Source organism: Zootoca vivipara, chromosome 6 (genome assembly GCF_963506605.1).
Source record: "Zootoca vivipara chromosome 6, rZooViv1.1, whole genome shotgun sequence".
Lineage (NCBI taxonomy): Eukaryota > Metazoa > Chordata > Lepidosauria > Squamata > Lacertidae > Zootoca > Zootoca vivipara.
In genome coordinates, this window is record NC_083281.1 from 71,339,833 (window position 1) to 71,355,306 (window position 15,474).

At 46.0% G+C, this 15,474-nt stretch overlaps 1 protein-coding gene across 1 annotated transcript in view; it reads right to left on the bottom strand.

The window, feature by feature from the left end:
• LOC118086802 (neural-cadherin-like) overlaps nucleotides 1–15,474 on the bottom strand; it is a 67,249-nt gene that overhangs the window by 28,274 nt on the left and 23,501 nt on the right. The window contains exons 14-21 of the mRNA XM_060276466.1: nucleotides 14,773–14,900; nucleotides 13,694–13,880; nucleotides 12,377–12,520; nucleotides 11,481–11,764; nucleotides 8,692–10,306; nucleotides 5,357–5,450; nucleotides 3,862–4,046; nucleotides 1,572–1,801 (exon numbers count right to left, since the gene is read on the bottom strand). Of these exons, the coding sequence (XP_060132449.1) occupies nucleotides 1,572–1,801; nucleotides 3,862–4,046; nucleotides 5,357–5,450; nucleotides 8,692–10,306; nucleotides 11,481–11,764; nucleotides 12,377–12,520; nucleotides 13,694–13,880; nucleotides 14,773–14,900 (2,867 nt within the window). The remainder of the gene's footprint in view (nucleotides 1–1,571; nucleotides 1,802–3,861; nucleotides 4,047–5,356; nucleotides 5,451–8,691; nucleotides 10,307–11,480; nucleotides 11,765–12,376; nucleotides 12,521–13,693; nucleotides 13,881–14,772; nucleotides 14,901–15,474) is intronic.

The following is a 15,474-nucleotide window of genomic DNA, read 5'->3' on the forward strand; positions in this document are numbered from 1 at the left end:
ACACTTAGAATCGTAGATTTGTAGAGCTGGAAGGGGCCCATCCACCCAACACCCTGCAGTGCAGGAGATGCAGCTAAAGAAGCCCCGACAGAGGGTCACCTGACCTCCAATGAAATAAAACCTCCAATGAAGGGGAAACTACCATCTTCCAGGGGGAGTGCATTCCACTGTCTAATGGCTCAGAAAGGTCTTCCTAAGGTTTAGTCAGAATCTCCTTTCTTGTAATTTGAATCTAATGGTGGTAATGATGAGGATGATGATATTTATTATTATTTATACCACTCTGGGCAGCTCCCAACAGAATATTAAAAACACAATAAAACAGGGGCGGCCAACTACCAAGAGACTGCGATCTACTCACAGAGTTAAAAACTGGCAGTGATCTACACCCTTTTTGGGGGTTCAGCTCAAAGTTGTTGAGCTTTTATTAGGAAGGAGGAAGGCCCATTTTGGGGTAGTTTGGGTCAAAGTTGTTGAGTTTTTTTCAGGGAGGAGGTAAAATGTTGAGCTTTTTTAAGGGGAGCCACAGTTGTTCGGCTTCTTTGCGGGGAGCCAATGATCTACCAGTGATCTACCGCAGACGTCCAGTGATCTACCAGTAGATCACGATCTACCTGTTGGACATGCCTGCAATAAAACATCAAACAATGAAAACTTCCCTAAACAGGGTTGCCTTCTAAAAATCAGATAGTTGTTTATTTCCTTGATGGGAGGGTGTTCCACAGGGCGGGTGCCACTACCAAGAAGGCTCTCTGCCTGGTTCCCTATAATCTTACTTCTTGCAGCGAGGGAACCACCAGAAGGCCCTCGGCACTGGACCTCAGTGTCCGGGCAGAACGATGAGGGTGGAGGTGCTCCTTCAGGTATACTGGGCCGAGGCTGTTTCGGGCTTTAAAGGTCAGCACCAACACTTTGAATTGTGCTCGGAAACATACTGGGAGCCAATGTAGGTCTTTCAGAACCAGTGTTATATGGTCCCAGTCACCAGTTCAGCTGTCACATTCTGGATAAGTTGTAGTTTCCAGATCACCATCAAGGGTAGCCCCATATAGAGCACATTGTAGTAGTCAACACGGGAGATAACTAGAGCATGCACCACTCTGGTGAGACAGTCTGCAAGCAGGTAGGGTCTCAGCCTGCATACCAGAGGCCTCTCCTCTGGAGCAGCAAAAAAACCAAGCTGGTTCCATCTTCCATGTGACTTTTGGAAAGGCAACAGTTGTAGTAGAGCACATGCAGAAAAGCCCTGGATTCAATCCCTGGAATCTCCACTCCCATCAACCCAAGCCATCATGGCCAGTGATCAGGGATGTTGGGAGCTGTTTTCTAACACTGTCTGGAGGGCCGTAAGCTTCCAATCCCTACATGGACTAATTGTCTGAGCTGGAACAAGGCTAGCTTCCTACCTACACTCCAAAAATAATGTTTGCTCCATCGACAAGCCTTTCACCCCATGACAGGTTGCGATACATTTCTTCTGGAGTCAATGGGATTCTGCCTTGCGCCCTGAAAGGACTTGCACATCAGCCAACATCACATCAGCCCAGATGGCAGGCGGGTTGCAGCCTCACCTTGCTTTTGAAGGCAGCTACCTGTCCCAGCAGTTTCTCTGGCCTGTAATAGGAGGAGCCGTTTTCAACCACAAATCTCACATCAGTCTGTCTCCCGTCTATATTTGTCACGCTGAAAACAACGATGTCCTCAAGGCGGACCGAGAAGATGCCTGCCAGAAGATCCTTAAACTTGTCGTGCCTGCTCTCCTCAGGCTCATCCTTCCTTATGAACTCTTCTGCAGTCATGTCTGATATGAAGATGGGTGGTTTAAAAACAAAACCAGCTTATCGGTCTAAGAGTCTCAGGACATGCAGTTAACTACTTCATATTTGTTTATTTCACACACACACACACACACACACACACACACACACACACACTTAATTATTTCCATTTCTAAGCAGTGCACATTAAAACAATCCTCAGAAAACAGGACAATAAAAGAATAAAAATGTATTACAAAACCAACTATATTTAAAGCTATTTTTGCACTTCCTTCCCTTCTCCCAAGGAACTCGTGGCAATGTACATGGTTACTTCAAGCCCCATTTTATCCTTACAGGTTAGAGCAGGGTAGGCAAACTAAGGCCCGGGGACCAGATCCGGCCCAATCGCCTTCTAAATCTGGCCCGCGGACTGTCTGGGAATCAGCAAGTTTTTACATGAGTAGAATGTGCCCTTGTATTTAAAATGCATCTCTGGGTTACGGTAATTGTGGGGCCTGCCTGGTGTTTTTACATGAGTAGAATGTGTCCTTGTATTTAAAATGCATCTCTGGGTTAATTGTGGGGCATAGGAGTGCGTTCATTTTTTCTTTTCAAAATATAGTCCAGCCCCCCACAAGGTTTGAGGGACAGTGGACCGGCCCCCTGCTGAAAAGGTTTGCTGACCCCTGGGTTAAAGGGTCAACCTGGAGATTTGAACCAGGCTCTCCTTGCTCATAGCCCAGCGCTCTAACCATTACACCATACTGGCTTTCTCACTGGCTTCCACTGCAACCTGGCTAAGGTCCATTTCACATCTAGGAACATAGGAAGCTGCCTTATACCGAGTCAGACCACCTAGCTTAGTACTGCATACACTAACTGGCAGCAGCTCTCGGGGGGTTTCATACTGGAGTGTCTCCCAGCTCTTCCTGGAAATGCCAGAGACTCAACACGCACATAAGCTCTTTCTCTCTCTGCCGAAATAGCTCTTCCCGCTAGTTGCCTTTCTTTCATACATTATATGATCACAGACCCGTTAAAACAACAAAGAATGGGAACAAAACGGCTTCCTAATAGTACGCTTGTGAAGTGGTTCACAACAAATTCCTGTGCACATGTTGTTCAGTAAAAACTGTGTTTTTATTAACTCAATTATTACAAATTATGCAAAACGACCCCCAAAAAAGCCCCACATTAGGTAAAGAGCAAGCAGATGGCTGAAGGGAATCTTTGGTGAGGACCCACAGCTCTGGGGCAGATGTGTGGGGAAGTCTCAGGTCCAATCCCCAATGACCTCTCCAGTTAGGTCTGGGAAATACTGCATTTATGGAGAAGAAGTAGAAGAAGAGTTTGGATATGATATCCCGTTTTATCATTCCCCGAAGGAGTCTCAAAGCGGTTAACATTCTCCTTTCCCTTCCTCCCCCACAACAAACACTCTGTGAGGTGAGTGGGGCTGAGAGACTTCAGAGAAGTGTGACTAGCCCAAGGTCACCCAGCGGCTGCATGTGGAGGAGCGGAGACAGGAACCCAGTTCACCAGATTATGAGACTACCACTCTTAACAACTACACCACACTGGCTCTCTAAATGGGGAACCTCAAGCCCCCCATAACCCAAATACTGCCCTCTAGGTCTCTCTACCTGGCTCTTGGGATTTTGGGGCTCTCAGGATTCTCCCCAGCCACGCCCCTGTCCCCAGGCCTCACCCCTTGCCAACCCTCCCTCCTTGGCCTTTTCTCCTGGCCTGGATGGAGGACAAAGAGGGGTAGGTCTGAGTGCTTGTAGCAAATAGTCTACTGTGCAAAGGCAAAAAGTGGCATTTGTTGCTTCACCTCACGCCCTGCCCACCCCTAGCATGTGGACCCCAGGAGGAAATATGGGTCTTTCTGTCTATCTAAATAAGGTCCCTTAGCCTGGTAGGTGCAAGGCAGCTTCCTTAAACCTATGATCAATGTGTCTCAATTTTTTAAAAAAACAAACAAACACACTAGCAGACTAGGCTGTTCTGCCAATAGAATTCAGCCCCCTGATATCAGTAAGAGGTGAGATGTTTCTACGCACGATGGGAATCAAAACTCAGCCGACGAAACAAAACTAACCTGCCAGGCGTACGGTCGCCGAGTTCCGAATGGCTTCGTTTTCTATCTCTTTGACATGTATCTGCACAGTTGCCAGGACGTCAGGCCAGATACCATCTGACACTCTGATTTTAAACTCGTATGTTCCCTGAGGAGCATTATCCACCATAAGCAGAGAGCCAGTCCTTTGATTCAACCTGAAAGATCTTGAACCACAAAACACACACTCATGCTCTGCAATCCGTATAATGTCTCATGGGCAACACGCTTCATTCTCAAGGAGCACCCTTTTCACCCGGGCCAAGTTTATTTAAACATTCTGGGGGCATTTATTTAGCTGCGTTCTCTGATTCTTGTTAACACAGGAAGATTTAAGTGGAAGATGAGCCTTCCTGCACCTGATTTTGCTTCCACATCCTCTCTGTGGCTCAGCAGTGACCAATTCTGATGTAAATGTCTTCTTGACAAGGATTACTCTTGCAGAGGCAACCAGATGGGGGAGAAACTCCACTTCCTCAATGTAGATTTTACATTAACGTATCATCCACACACCCAAATTACATAACATCCACATGTCCGCTGCCCAGGGGAAGACTGGGGAACCTCAGAAGTCCGATGTGGCCCTCCATGCCTCTTTTTCTGGCCTACACTACACCCCTCACTAACCCTTGCTTTGCACCCTTCCCTGAGTGTATTTGCCTGACCGGAATTTGTCCTTGAATTCTGATAATGCCTCTCGTTTCCCTGAATGAAGGGCTGGGGAGAGAGAGAATTGAGAGGGTATACAGAAACTGGCCCCCTTTACAAAGGTAACATTTACGTTCCTTGCTCTTCCTATTTTTGCCCACTGGCAAGTTGCTCTGAAGGACCCTGTCCCTGGCCAAGCAGGGGTGAGCAAAGGGGGAAAGAAGTTGCTGTCACCACAGGCAAATTCAGAGACAGCAGGCAAGAGCCAGGAGACGGAATAGCACCAACAGGGCTTCTTTCTGGGGGCTGGCAACAGGCCTTTTACTGGGAGGTGGTCCTCAGCCGATGCCCTGCTGATGTCAGACCTGGCTTCCAGCAAAGGGCCAACATGCCTTCTTAAACACTCAAGGACATTCATTGAGATCACTGGTGGGTGTGGATCCACAAAGCATGTATTTGAGTGTTGAAGGATGCACATTTGTCATTCACACTTCTGCCAGCCTTGATGGGGGGGGGGGAGACACACGACTGCCGTGCAAAATGCTGGGATGCTATACATACGGTGCCCTGCATTAATCCTGCTTCACACCTTTGGTAAAGGGGGTCTCAGTATTTCATGGTGCAAATGCAGCTGCATCTGTGACACGACAGATTGTCCCAATTGTAACCCGCAATAAATGGCAAATGCAAGTTTAAGAGATTGCCATCTCCGTACCAAGCAATAATCCAGGCTTTATATATACAAAGCACACATAACAAAACGTAAGAAAATAATTACAGAAGCATAAATATTAAATATTGTTCTGCTTGACACAAATACAATCCTCACTTGTGCATTTTTCCTTCAGAGACAAATGTTTTATTGTCCCAGTCATCCTGGTCGGGTGCAAACACTTCCCCAAGCACCGTTGTCAACCATTTTCCTGTTGAGATAAATTATAATAAATCTGCATTAATTTTTCCCCTTTTTTCCGAGGAGCTTGATATCCCAGAGCATTTATTGCTGCATTTGTCATTTTTATTGCTGCTTGGCTTTCACAAAGGTTATGATCCAAGACGTTTCAAGTAATGCAGTAGCAAGTACTCTGATCTTTCATGTAAGTGCAGCTGGGAAGCTTGTCCACAAATACTGCATATATAGGATTGGGCACGCTTTGGTCTTAAATTAAATAAAATAAGATTTCTGTGCAGAGCTAACTCAAAACTCTTCCCCAGATAAAGCTGGTTTCTAATGCTTGAATATATTGCAAAGAGAGAGAGAGAGAACATTTGCATTCGTGGGTTTTGTCCCTCAAATGCAACTACCGGAAGAAAGTAAAGCAACAATGAAGAGTGCAGCTCTATAGCAACAGCTCTGCATACCGTCCCAGGTCCAGTCCCTGCTTTCTCAAATTTAAAAGGCTCAGCCCAAATCCTAGGAGAGGAACTGGTAGCAGGAGTAGATAGAAAGTTGGTCCAGCTCAGCAAAACCCCAATTTGAATGTTTACTATACACCCCATTCTCCCCATCTCTGAGATTTGACCAGCCACTGCAACACAACCTTTTCCATTCGTCTGCACTTCATGGCCCTTGAATCTAGCAGTGATGCATACCAGGCACTCCCAAACTCGGCCCTCCAGCTGTTTTGGGACTACAATTCCCATCATCCTTGACACTGGTCCTGTTATCTAGGGATGATGGGAGTTGTAGTCCCAAAACAGCTGGAATGCCGAGTTTGGGGATGCCTGATCCAGACCGTGATCAACTCCCGCCTGGAAACCTATGTCCCCACTGTGGACGGACGTGTGGATGGACTCAACTGTTAAAACCATGTTTATGGAAGACAATCTTACTCATCTACAAGTGATTGCTGAAGAAGAAGAAGGAGGAGGAGGAGGAGGAGGGGGAGGAGGAGGAGGAGGAGGAGGAGGAGGAGGAGGAGGAGAAGGAGAAGGAGAAGGAGAAGGAGAAGGAGAAGGAGAAGGAGAAGGAGAAGGAGAAGGAGAAGGAGAAGGAGAAGGAGAAGGAGAAGGAGAAGAAGAAGAAGAAGAAGAAGAAGAAGAAGAAGAAGAAGAAGAAGAAGAAGAAGAAGAAGAAGAAGAAGAAGAAGAAGAAGATCCAACACAAAGCCAGAGGCTGTATGGACAACAGAAGGGGAGCAGGGCTCAGAGCTGACTGCATAATATAGGGATACAAGTGCACCTGAAGTAGCTGGGCAGAAACCTCTCAGACTGCGGGGTCCTAGTGCCTGGACCCTCTCAGAATCCTCCAGCTAAGCACTAGGGTTGCCTGACTCAATAGAGGACAGGACTTCTGTGCCTTTAATTGCCCTGCTCTCTTTTGAGTCTGGAAACCTTAAAGAGAAACCAGCAGACCCTTTGTTTAATTTCCGTCTGCTAGTTTCTCTTTAAGGTTTACAGACGCAAAAGAGAGCAGGGCAATTAAAGGCGCAGAAGTCCTGTCCTCTATTGAGCCTGGCAACCCTAGCACCGGACCAGAACGCAAGACCGCATAACCATAAGCACTAGAAGCTTGTTCCTGTTTTAAAGTGGCGTTAACAGGCCTAAATGAGTTGTGGCCATTAACTTCAATGGGGAAACTCAAGAGTAGAAGTTAGCACTAGATACAACCCCAGAGATTCTAATTCGAGGGAAAGAATTCCTATGGATTTGCCAAACTTGATTTCATGTTGTTTAGGAAATCCCCTGCTGTTTCGCTGGTTCTAAATCAGAAAAAAATGTGGGGGGAAAGGGCATGGAAGAGTCCTTGCCTGAGGGAACTGGCTAATGAGGACAAAAGTAATATGAAAGCTAGCAGCTTGCTTTGTCTGATTGCCTAGGCAACACAGGAGGAGGCAGTTCTCTGTAACCTGTGTTCAGGACAACCACTTCTGCCTGCAGACTGCACAAATTACTTTGCAATATCAAATGCATGCAGGGTGACATTATTTCATTATTCTGAGTCACCTTGCTTGCTTGGGAGGAAGCCCAGTTGGATTGAACTGCATTTGTTTCTGAACTTCTGAAAGCTGCAGATCTTTGCCATCGACACAATGTTCACTTTTTTTAAAAAATGAAGTAAGCGTTTGGAGTGTTGCTCGCCTGCTCCACCCTTTAGCTCAGGCACCCCAAACTCGGCCCTCCAGATGTTTTGGGACTACAACTCCCATCATAACAGGACCAGTGGTCAGGAGTGATGGGAACAGTAGTCCCCAAACATCTGGATGGCTGAGTTTGGGGGTGCCTGCTTTAGCTGATCGCACATGGGGTTTGCTTGCTGTCTTGCAAATTGATACAAAGGGCCTTTTAAAGAAAAGAAATATATAAAATCTTTGCCTTTTCACACTGAGGATGTGCAGAATGCTTTCCATCTCTTCGGTTTATGATTTATAGAGAGAAGCATCATGGCTGCAAATAACAGAATCTTTCCTTAGATGGAAAGAGGCATCAAATCCCTTTCCAGGTTGAGAAACCGTCATTGAAAACCAGTTGTTCTTTTAATAGTACCTACTGTGGTGAGGAGAAGCAGCTAGGTTGCTGCAACTCAAATTTGCACCACCAGGACATTTTCAATTTCCCCATCTATCTCTCACCCTCAGTGATATAAGTCTGTTTCAGTCAGTCACTTATCTTTCTCATTCTCCCCATCCATCCACCCATTCACAAGTTCTTAGCAAGGATGACCCACAAGTTGAAATTTTCATTTGGCTACAGTCCTTCAGCTAGTTTGGACCAATCATTCCATGGCTGGTTAATAGTCCAAAACAGACAGCTAATATGTCATCCATTAGTCTATGTTGAGGAGGAAGCGCGATTCCTACCCACCCTACCCATTGCCTACCAAGCTTTGACCTGCACATATGTGATCAAACTGCTATAATGGCGGCCCCATTGAGTGGCAAAGTCCTTTTTCATTGTGGAAGCCATTTTTATTTTCCAAAAATGCACATAAAAATGGCGTCCACTTATCCTGTTGGAGCTCTGATTCTCCACTCCACTCTCTCTGAAAAGAACTACAAACTTCAAGCTGGGTAAAACGTTTCTGAATTCCTCATGGTCATTTCTGACCAGCCCTAGTGTAAACTGGCTCTCTGTTTAAGCTCCTCTGATTACAGGAGAGCAGATGGCGGATAAAGCATGTCAAGACGGCTGTACAAACATGCCCACAGTTTATGTGATACCCACCTCTGTGTACATAAACATAGATCACTTTATGGCCAGCGTCATGGCTGTTGTCATTTTCGTCACCAATAGTTATGGTCAGTATGTTTGTGGAACTCACAGGGGGACTCCCGCTATCGGTTATAATAATGGGGAGATGGAACAGCTTCTGCTTCTCTCTGTCAAAGGACCTCAGAGCAGTGATCGTTGCAGAATTATTTCCATTGTCAGTAAGAGAGAAATCCAAAGAATTCTGATAATCTGGTGGCAAGAAAAACATAAAAGGTGGCCCATTCTCATCACTGTCTGGGTCAAAAGCCCAAAGGAGAGGAGACCCAGGGCTCATGGAAACCAGCTGAGGCCCTGGCATATTTTCCCAGACCACAGGCATATATGGGGCCTCAAACCTTGGCCCGTTGTCATTGACATCCAGCAAGTCAACCAACACCGTAACACTTCCTGTTTGGGCAGGTAGGCCTTGATCAGAAGCCTGTATTATTAGACGGTACCCCTGAATGACCTCGCGATCCAGCGGTTTGGCCACAGTCACGTGGCCATCCTGGTCTATAGCAAATTGTCCGGCTGGATCAGAATCCACCTGGATGGAATATTCAGTATCCCCATTCAAACCAGAATCCTCGTCCGTGGCCGTCACGGTGATTATGGTGGTTCCCACTGGTATGTTTTCAAAGAAAGGGCTCAGCTGGACAAACTGAGAACTGAAAACCGGCTTGTGGTCGTTACGGTCTTCTACTTCGATCAAGCAAAAGGCAGTGCTGGAGAAATCTAGGTCTTCCACCTTGATTGTAAGGTTGAACCACCTTTCGTGGATTTGCTCATAATCCAAGGCCTTTTTCAGCCTGATGGTAGCATGGTGGCCTTCCTTGTGGCTTTCAATGTAAAACTTCTGTTCTGGATCCCCAGCAATAATGCTGAATGTCAAGTGAGCGTTTTCCCCGCTGTCTTCATCAATTGCCGACACTTCTAGAACCTCTGAGTTGACGGCGATGGTTTCGGGGATTACAGTATGCCAAACTTCCTGGGTGAAGTTAGGGATATGATCGTTTACATCTGCAACCCAGATGGTTGCTGTGCCTGTCCCTGCTAGTCCTCCACCATCTTTTGCTTCAACGGTAAGGAAATATTTTTCCATCTTTTCTCTGTCCAACATCCCTCCCGCCACATAGATGTTGCCAGTACTGGGATTGATTTTGAACAAGTCCATATCCAAGTCATTTTCCACACTCTCAATGATACGGTAAGTCAGAATTGCATTGAGACCCACATTCGGGTCATCCAAGTCTACAGCTGTCATCTCCATGACGAAGGTGTCTTCAGGTGAGCTTTCAAAGACACTCCCGTTGCAGTCACTGGGCATGCAGGTGAACATGGGGGCATTATCGTTTATATCCCAGATGTTTATAATCACATCTGCAAAGCCAGTAAGCCCTTCCCCTCCTTCATCCGTTGCCAGCACAACAAATCTCCAAAGGGCTCGCTCTTCCCGGTCCAACATTTTCTGGGAATAAATGCTGCCCGTGTTCTCATCAATAGCAAATACATCGTCTGCCCCATGTCCATGCAAGGAGTATCTCAGATCACCTCCATCCAAGATGCTATCAGGATCATTTGCTACAACCTATGGAGAACAAAGTTTAAGATGCATAGATCAAGTAACTACAGGTCATGAATTCAGCATCATATATCAACACGGAACAACAAATAAAAACGATGTACTATGTACAGGCTGAAAACAAACAGTATCCTTATCAAATGCTGGCAGCAGCATCTTTCAAACTGAAGCTGTTATCCTAAATAAGCATCCGGCGTTCAGATTGCATGTGGAGCACCAGCATATCTAAGAAGGTGAGAATCAGAGCCACATTATCGTCCCAAAACAACCTGATTCAAGTTTTATATTTAGGAAATTGGCAGGAATGGAATCCGTGCACGTCAACGGAATCAGTTTGTTAAGGTGCAACCTGTGCAAATGTCCAGATTTATCTGTTGGCAGGAGAAGAAATTGGCCATCATCCTACCTTTCTGTACTGGAAACAGGAAACCCCAGGTGCACAGCTGAGAACCCCAACCAAATTGCCACCAACAAACAGGCCAACTAAGGGCTGGTTCACTCCTGGAGGCAGCCACATTAAGCAAGCAGCAAAGCCACGAATCACTTTTGTGTTGCAGTTTCTAGCAGCATCACAGGCTGGTCTATGCATCACTGTTATCACCTTGTATCAGAGATGGGAACCTCAGACCCTCTCAAAGTTGCTGGACTACAACTTCCATCACCCCTGCCCATTGGCCATGCTGCCTGGGGCTGATGGGAGCTGGTGGTCCACACCTGCAAGCCCACAGGACTCCCAGCCCTGGGTACAGTGGATTTTGGTTTATTTTTTGTGGCTTTTATCATTGACTTACCTTGGGAATTGTTTTGTATTTTCAATATCGTTTAGGTACTTTGACTTGATAGCCACCTTGAGTTCCTTGGAAAGTTGGCGAGATAAAAGTTTACTTGTTTTTATTTTTTTAAAAAAAGCTTTTATCCCACCTGTTTTCAAAGCAGCTATCAAGTCAAAATACCAAACAGCATTGAAAACACAACTATAAGGCACCATGAGCACCGTGAGGTCCTTGGTTGAGCCCAGTTTGTGAACTGCTGCATCACAACCAGGCATCCTGTGCACTCCAAGGAGGAGTATCTGAAGAGTTGAAGTCAGGTATACACAGGTATTAAGGCCCTGGCTTCTGCACCTGGAACATGAGCAACTAAGTGGGGCTGTTATTTGGATGAGCCATTCCCAATATACCTGAAGAACGAAGACCGGAAGGCCATCCAGTTCCTCAATCACACTTCCGTAATATTCATTGAGAGAGAAAACAGGAGCTTCGTCGTTTTTATTCACGACATTGATGATTACAATGGCGTAATCCTCCCATTTTCCATCAGAAGCCAACAGGTGGAGTTCATACAACTGGGCTTCTTCGTAATCTAGTGACCGCGCAATGAAGACGACTCCTGTTTCTGGTTCAACATCAAACGCTCCTCCGGTGTTTCCGGCTGTTATCTGGTACCTTAACTTGGCATTAGTTCCTAAAAGTGGGGAAATGGAAAACATGCCTTCTGTAAAACCAGGATCGTGATGATGATGATGAAGATGGCGATGAGACACTCCTTTCTGCCTGACATTCTGCAAGGCAAGGGTAGCCAATGCGCTGCCCTCAGGGTGTTAGTGAACGGCAACACCCATCATGCCTGACCGTTGGGTACGCTGGCAGGCATTCATGGGACTTGTAGTCCAACAACATCTGGAAGGTAGCCTGCCATAAGGGCAGCATTCAGAAGCAAATTGCTTACTGCGGAAAAGTAGATCTAATCGCTGCATCGAAGCTCAAGTGCCCTGCCTGATCTTCCCACGGCTTCCTTGCTCTCTTTCCCGTACCAGAGATATGGCAAACCCGGAGTCCTCCTTCCCCAGCCCTAACTTTGTTTAATGTGCCTAAAGTAAATAATTATTTGCCCCAAGGCCTCGCGGGGGCTTCGTAAAGGAGGTGCTCAGCACCTGTCAAGCTCAAAACGAAATGTTGAGAGATAAAAGACCCCTTTCCCCCTTCCTGGAGCTGCCACAAGACGTTCCCGACGCTCCGGAAAAAATTAACTCATTAATATTTCAGGTGCCGCCTCCGGGAATCCCGAAGCTTTTACCTTCGTCTTCATCATTAGCGCTGACGGTGGTGACAGTTGATCCCACGTCTTGGTCCTCCTCCACATTAACTTCATAGACACTCTTGGTGAATATGGGCTTGTTGTCGTTGACGTCGCTGATAAAGATGCGCACGTAGGCGGTGTCTGGAGAGATGAGGAACAAGAGATTAAAATACTCAGCTGTGCCACTTCTGTCAGCTGCAATTCCTGAAACTGTCTCGCCTCACGTTAAATGAAGACGAATAGCGCAGACAATACAGCAACGGAGCCTTAGGGTTGTGGACAATTTAAAATACCAACATTACTCAAAAAAAGCGCGCTCGGATATCACATGAATGTCACATCCCATTTGTTTAAGCAGATAACATGTGAAGAACGGGTGCCTAATACGGGAACTGTAAATGTTTTGTCATCGCTTTCGTATCCTGAAAGTCGATAGTGCGGATTTTTAGCCCTTTGCTTCAGAACAGCTAAGTTCACCGGTGATCATATTTTAATTTCTTTATTTGTTTATATCCAACCTATCTCCCAGACCGGGCACTCGAATGAAAACCACATGGAATAAATCCAGAAAGCTAAAAAACATAAAAGGTGATTGTTTGAAAGCAATTAAACTCTAATAGAATTAAAAAGAAATCTATTAAAATTCAGATAATGAAAGCAGCACAGCTCCATTTAAAAGGACTCTCCTTTCAAAACAGTCAATTACACACACACACACACACACACACACCAAAAAAAGCCTGTTGGAATAAACAGAAGGAGAATGATGGAGCCAGTCTAGCTTCTCTAGGAAGGGAGTTCCAAAGTCGGAGCAGCCATCAAGAAGGTTTTCTCCCCCTCCCCCTCTGAGGGGGAGAGGACTGAGAGAAGGGCCTCCCCTAAAGATATCAGAGTCCAAACAGGTTTGTATGGGAGAATACAGATAGCCAGGGCCTAAGCCTTATAGAGCTTTACAGATAACTAATTTCTTTTCCTGTTCAAGTTGGGTTGAGGCTCAAAAACCAGGGAGCCAAGCAACCATCTCCTTGACCTACTTTCTGGTAGCCACCCTAGGAGTGGGGCCCTCATAGTACAGGACCTCCAATGCCCACCTCCTTGAGTCACTCCAGAAGAACACTATGTCCAATGGTGCCACAAGCCACAGACAGGGCAAGAAGAACCAGCAAAACTGTATTTCTCTTCCCCATCTCTCTCCTGACAAAGACCATTAGTCAGGGCAGCTGAGGTGCTGCTTCAGTGCCAAAACTTCTTTCGGAGAAACGAGGAACAAAAAGAAAAATGGATGCCACAAGTGTTTCCACCACTACACCTCACCGGTATTTGGCTGGCCGTGCTTTCCAGGGCGAGCTGATTCTGAGCCATCCGTGGACTTGACTTCTAAGAGGTATGACGCCTTCTTTTCCCTATCAAACATGGAGGCGGTATAGATGGAGCCCGTTTTCGAATCCAAGCGGAAGAACGTGTAGTCGCCACTGCGGTCAGGTAGCAGAGAATAAGTGATCTAAAGGTTGAGGGAGAGGAGGGCTACAATGAAAACCGGGCATTATTTTTGTCTTTACACTGGACACGTCCTGGGTAAGCAAAATATACCTGACAGAGCCACATGTACGCAAACACCCTAGTCCAAGCGTTTCCATGCACTTGACCTCAAGAACAAGGGGAGATGAGTGCACCATCTTATGCTCTTAGGAGAAATAATACCAAGCAATACAGCCACAGTGAGTCTTGAACCAAGGCTGGTATCAGCTACCCCTCATTGCAGCCATAGGTCGTCCAGGTACTGTCACTGGCACATTTTGCAGATTTAGTCTCCGAGTGCTCGATGTGATGGGCTTGTAAAGCTATTTCACACTTTGTATTTTTAGGTGTATACCTAGGATGTTTCGAGCGCACACAGGAAAACATGTGTGAACAACAGGGACAGATGGAAGAGAATTTCATTCAGTCTGCCTTTTTATGCCAGTGGACCTTATTAGCACCTTGCAGACTAATGTGTGGACTGGAATGTAGTTTGGAATGTAATTATTCTCCAAATTCTGCAATACATTTCTCAGCTTTAGAAATGTACCAAACTTCCCCCTCCCCCCCAAAAAAGAGTATTTTAGGATCACGTGTGTTTAGAATTTCATGCATTGAGATGATAAATAAATACTTATTTTATATAGAATATAAATCTTCACTCCGTTAAAAAAGGTATCATGGATTAATGCAGAAATGGGACAGAAAATATAGATGGATGCACCCATGCAAAAGCTGAAAATAAACTGGCCCACCTGCCCCCAGATACAATTACACCTGTCAGAGAGCTGTGCTTGGCTGTTGTTCCCCACTGAGAAAACCTGTGCAGAGACTCCACTGTTGTCTGATGCTGAATCTTGCAAGTTCCGGCTTACCTCACCATTCTGGCCCAAGTCGAGGTCAGTGGCAGAGACTTGGAAAACCAAAGTCCCGACTTCTGTTCCTTCCGTTACAGAAGCTTCGTAAATTGAGGAGGTGAAGAAAGGGACGTTGTCATTGACATCTAAGAATGTATTTAGAATTCAAGCAGTCAGACCATGTAATGTAACCATTTACATGCTTAAGGGGTTTTAAAAATTATATTGCTTTATCTAGGGGGTTTCACAAGCCAGAGTGCCTTGAGACCCAGGGTCTTATGCCCAATGGTTTGGAGGACTAGGAAGGTGTCATAGGCTTATGCAAATCTTCCATGCACCCACAGCCTCCCCCACTTCCTTTTTCACAGTAAAACAGAGTTTTCCGTTACATGTGAACCAGGCAAAGTATGGTTTACCCAGACCATGTTTTGCCTGGAAACTGTGGTTTGAAGGCTGCCGCCTGTGCTACCTTGCATTGACAACAGCCTTCCTGCACAGATGTGATCACAAACTAGGGTTTGTCGAGAAAGAGGAAGTGGGGAAGGGCATGAGGGTTGGGTTCAGGGAGAGCGCATGAGCCTGGGGTTTACTTACACAACACCCAGCTGTGGCATATTGAGGAGAATGGAAGCTGAGCATCACAGCAACTTAGCATTTTTCGTTGAAAGACAACCCAAAGAAAAAGCACAACTTTGGAAAAAAATGATCAGAACTTGTTCT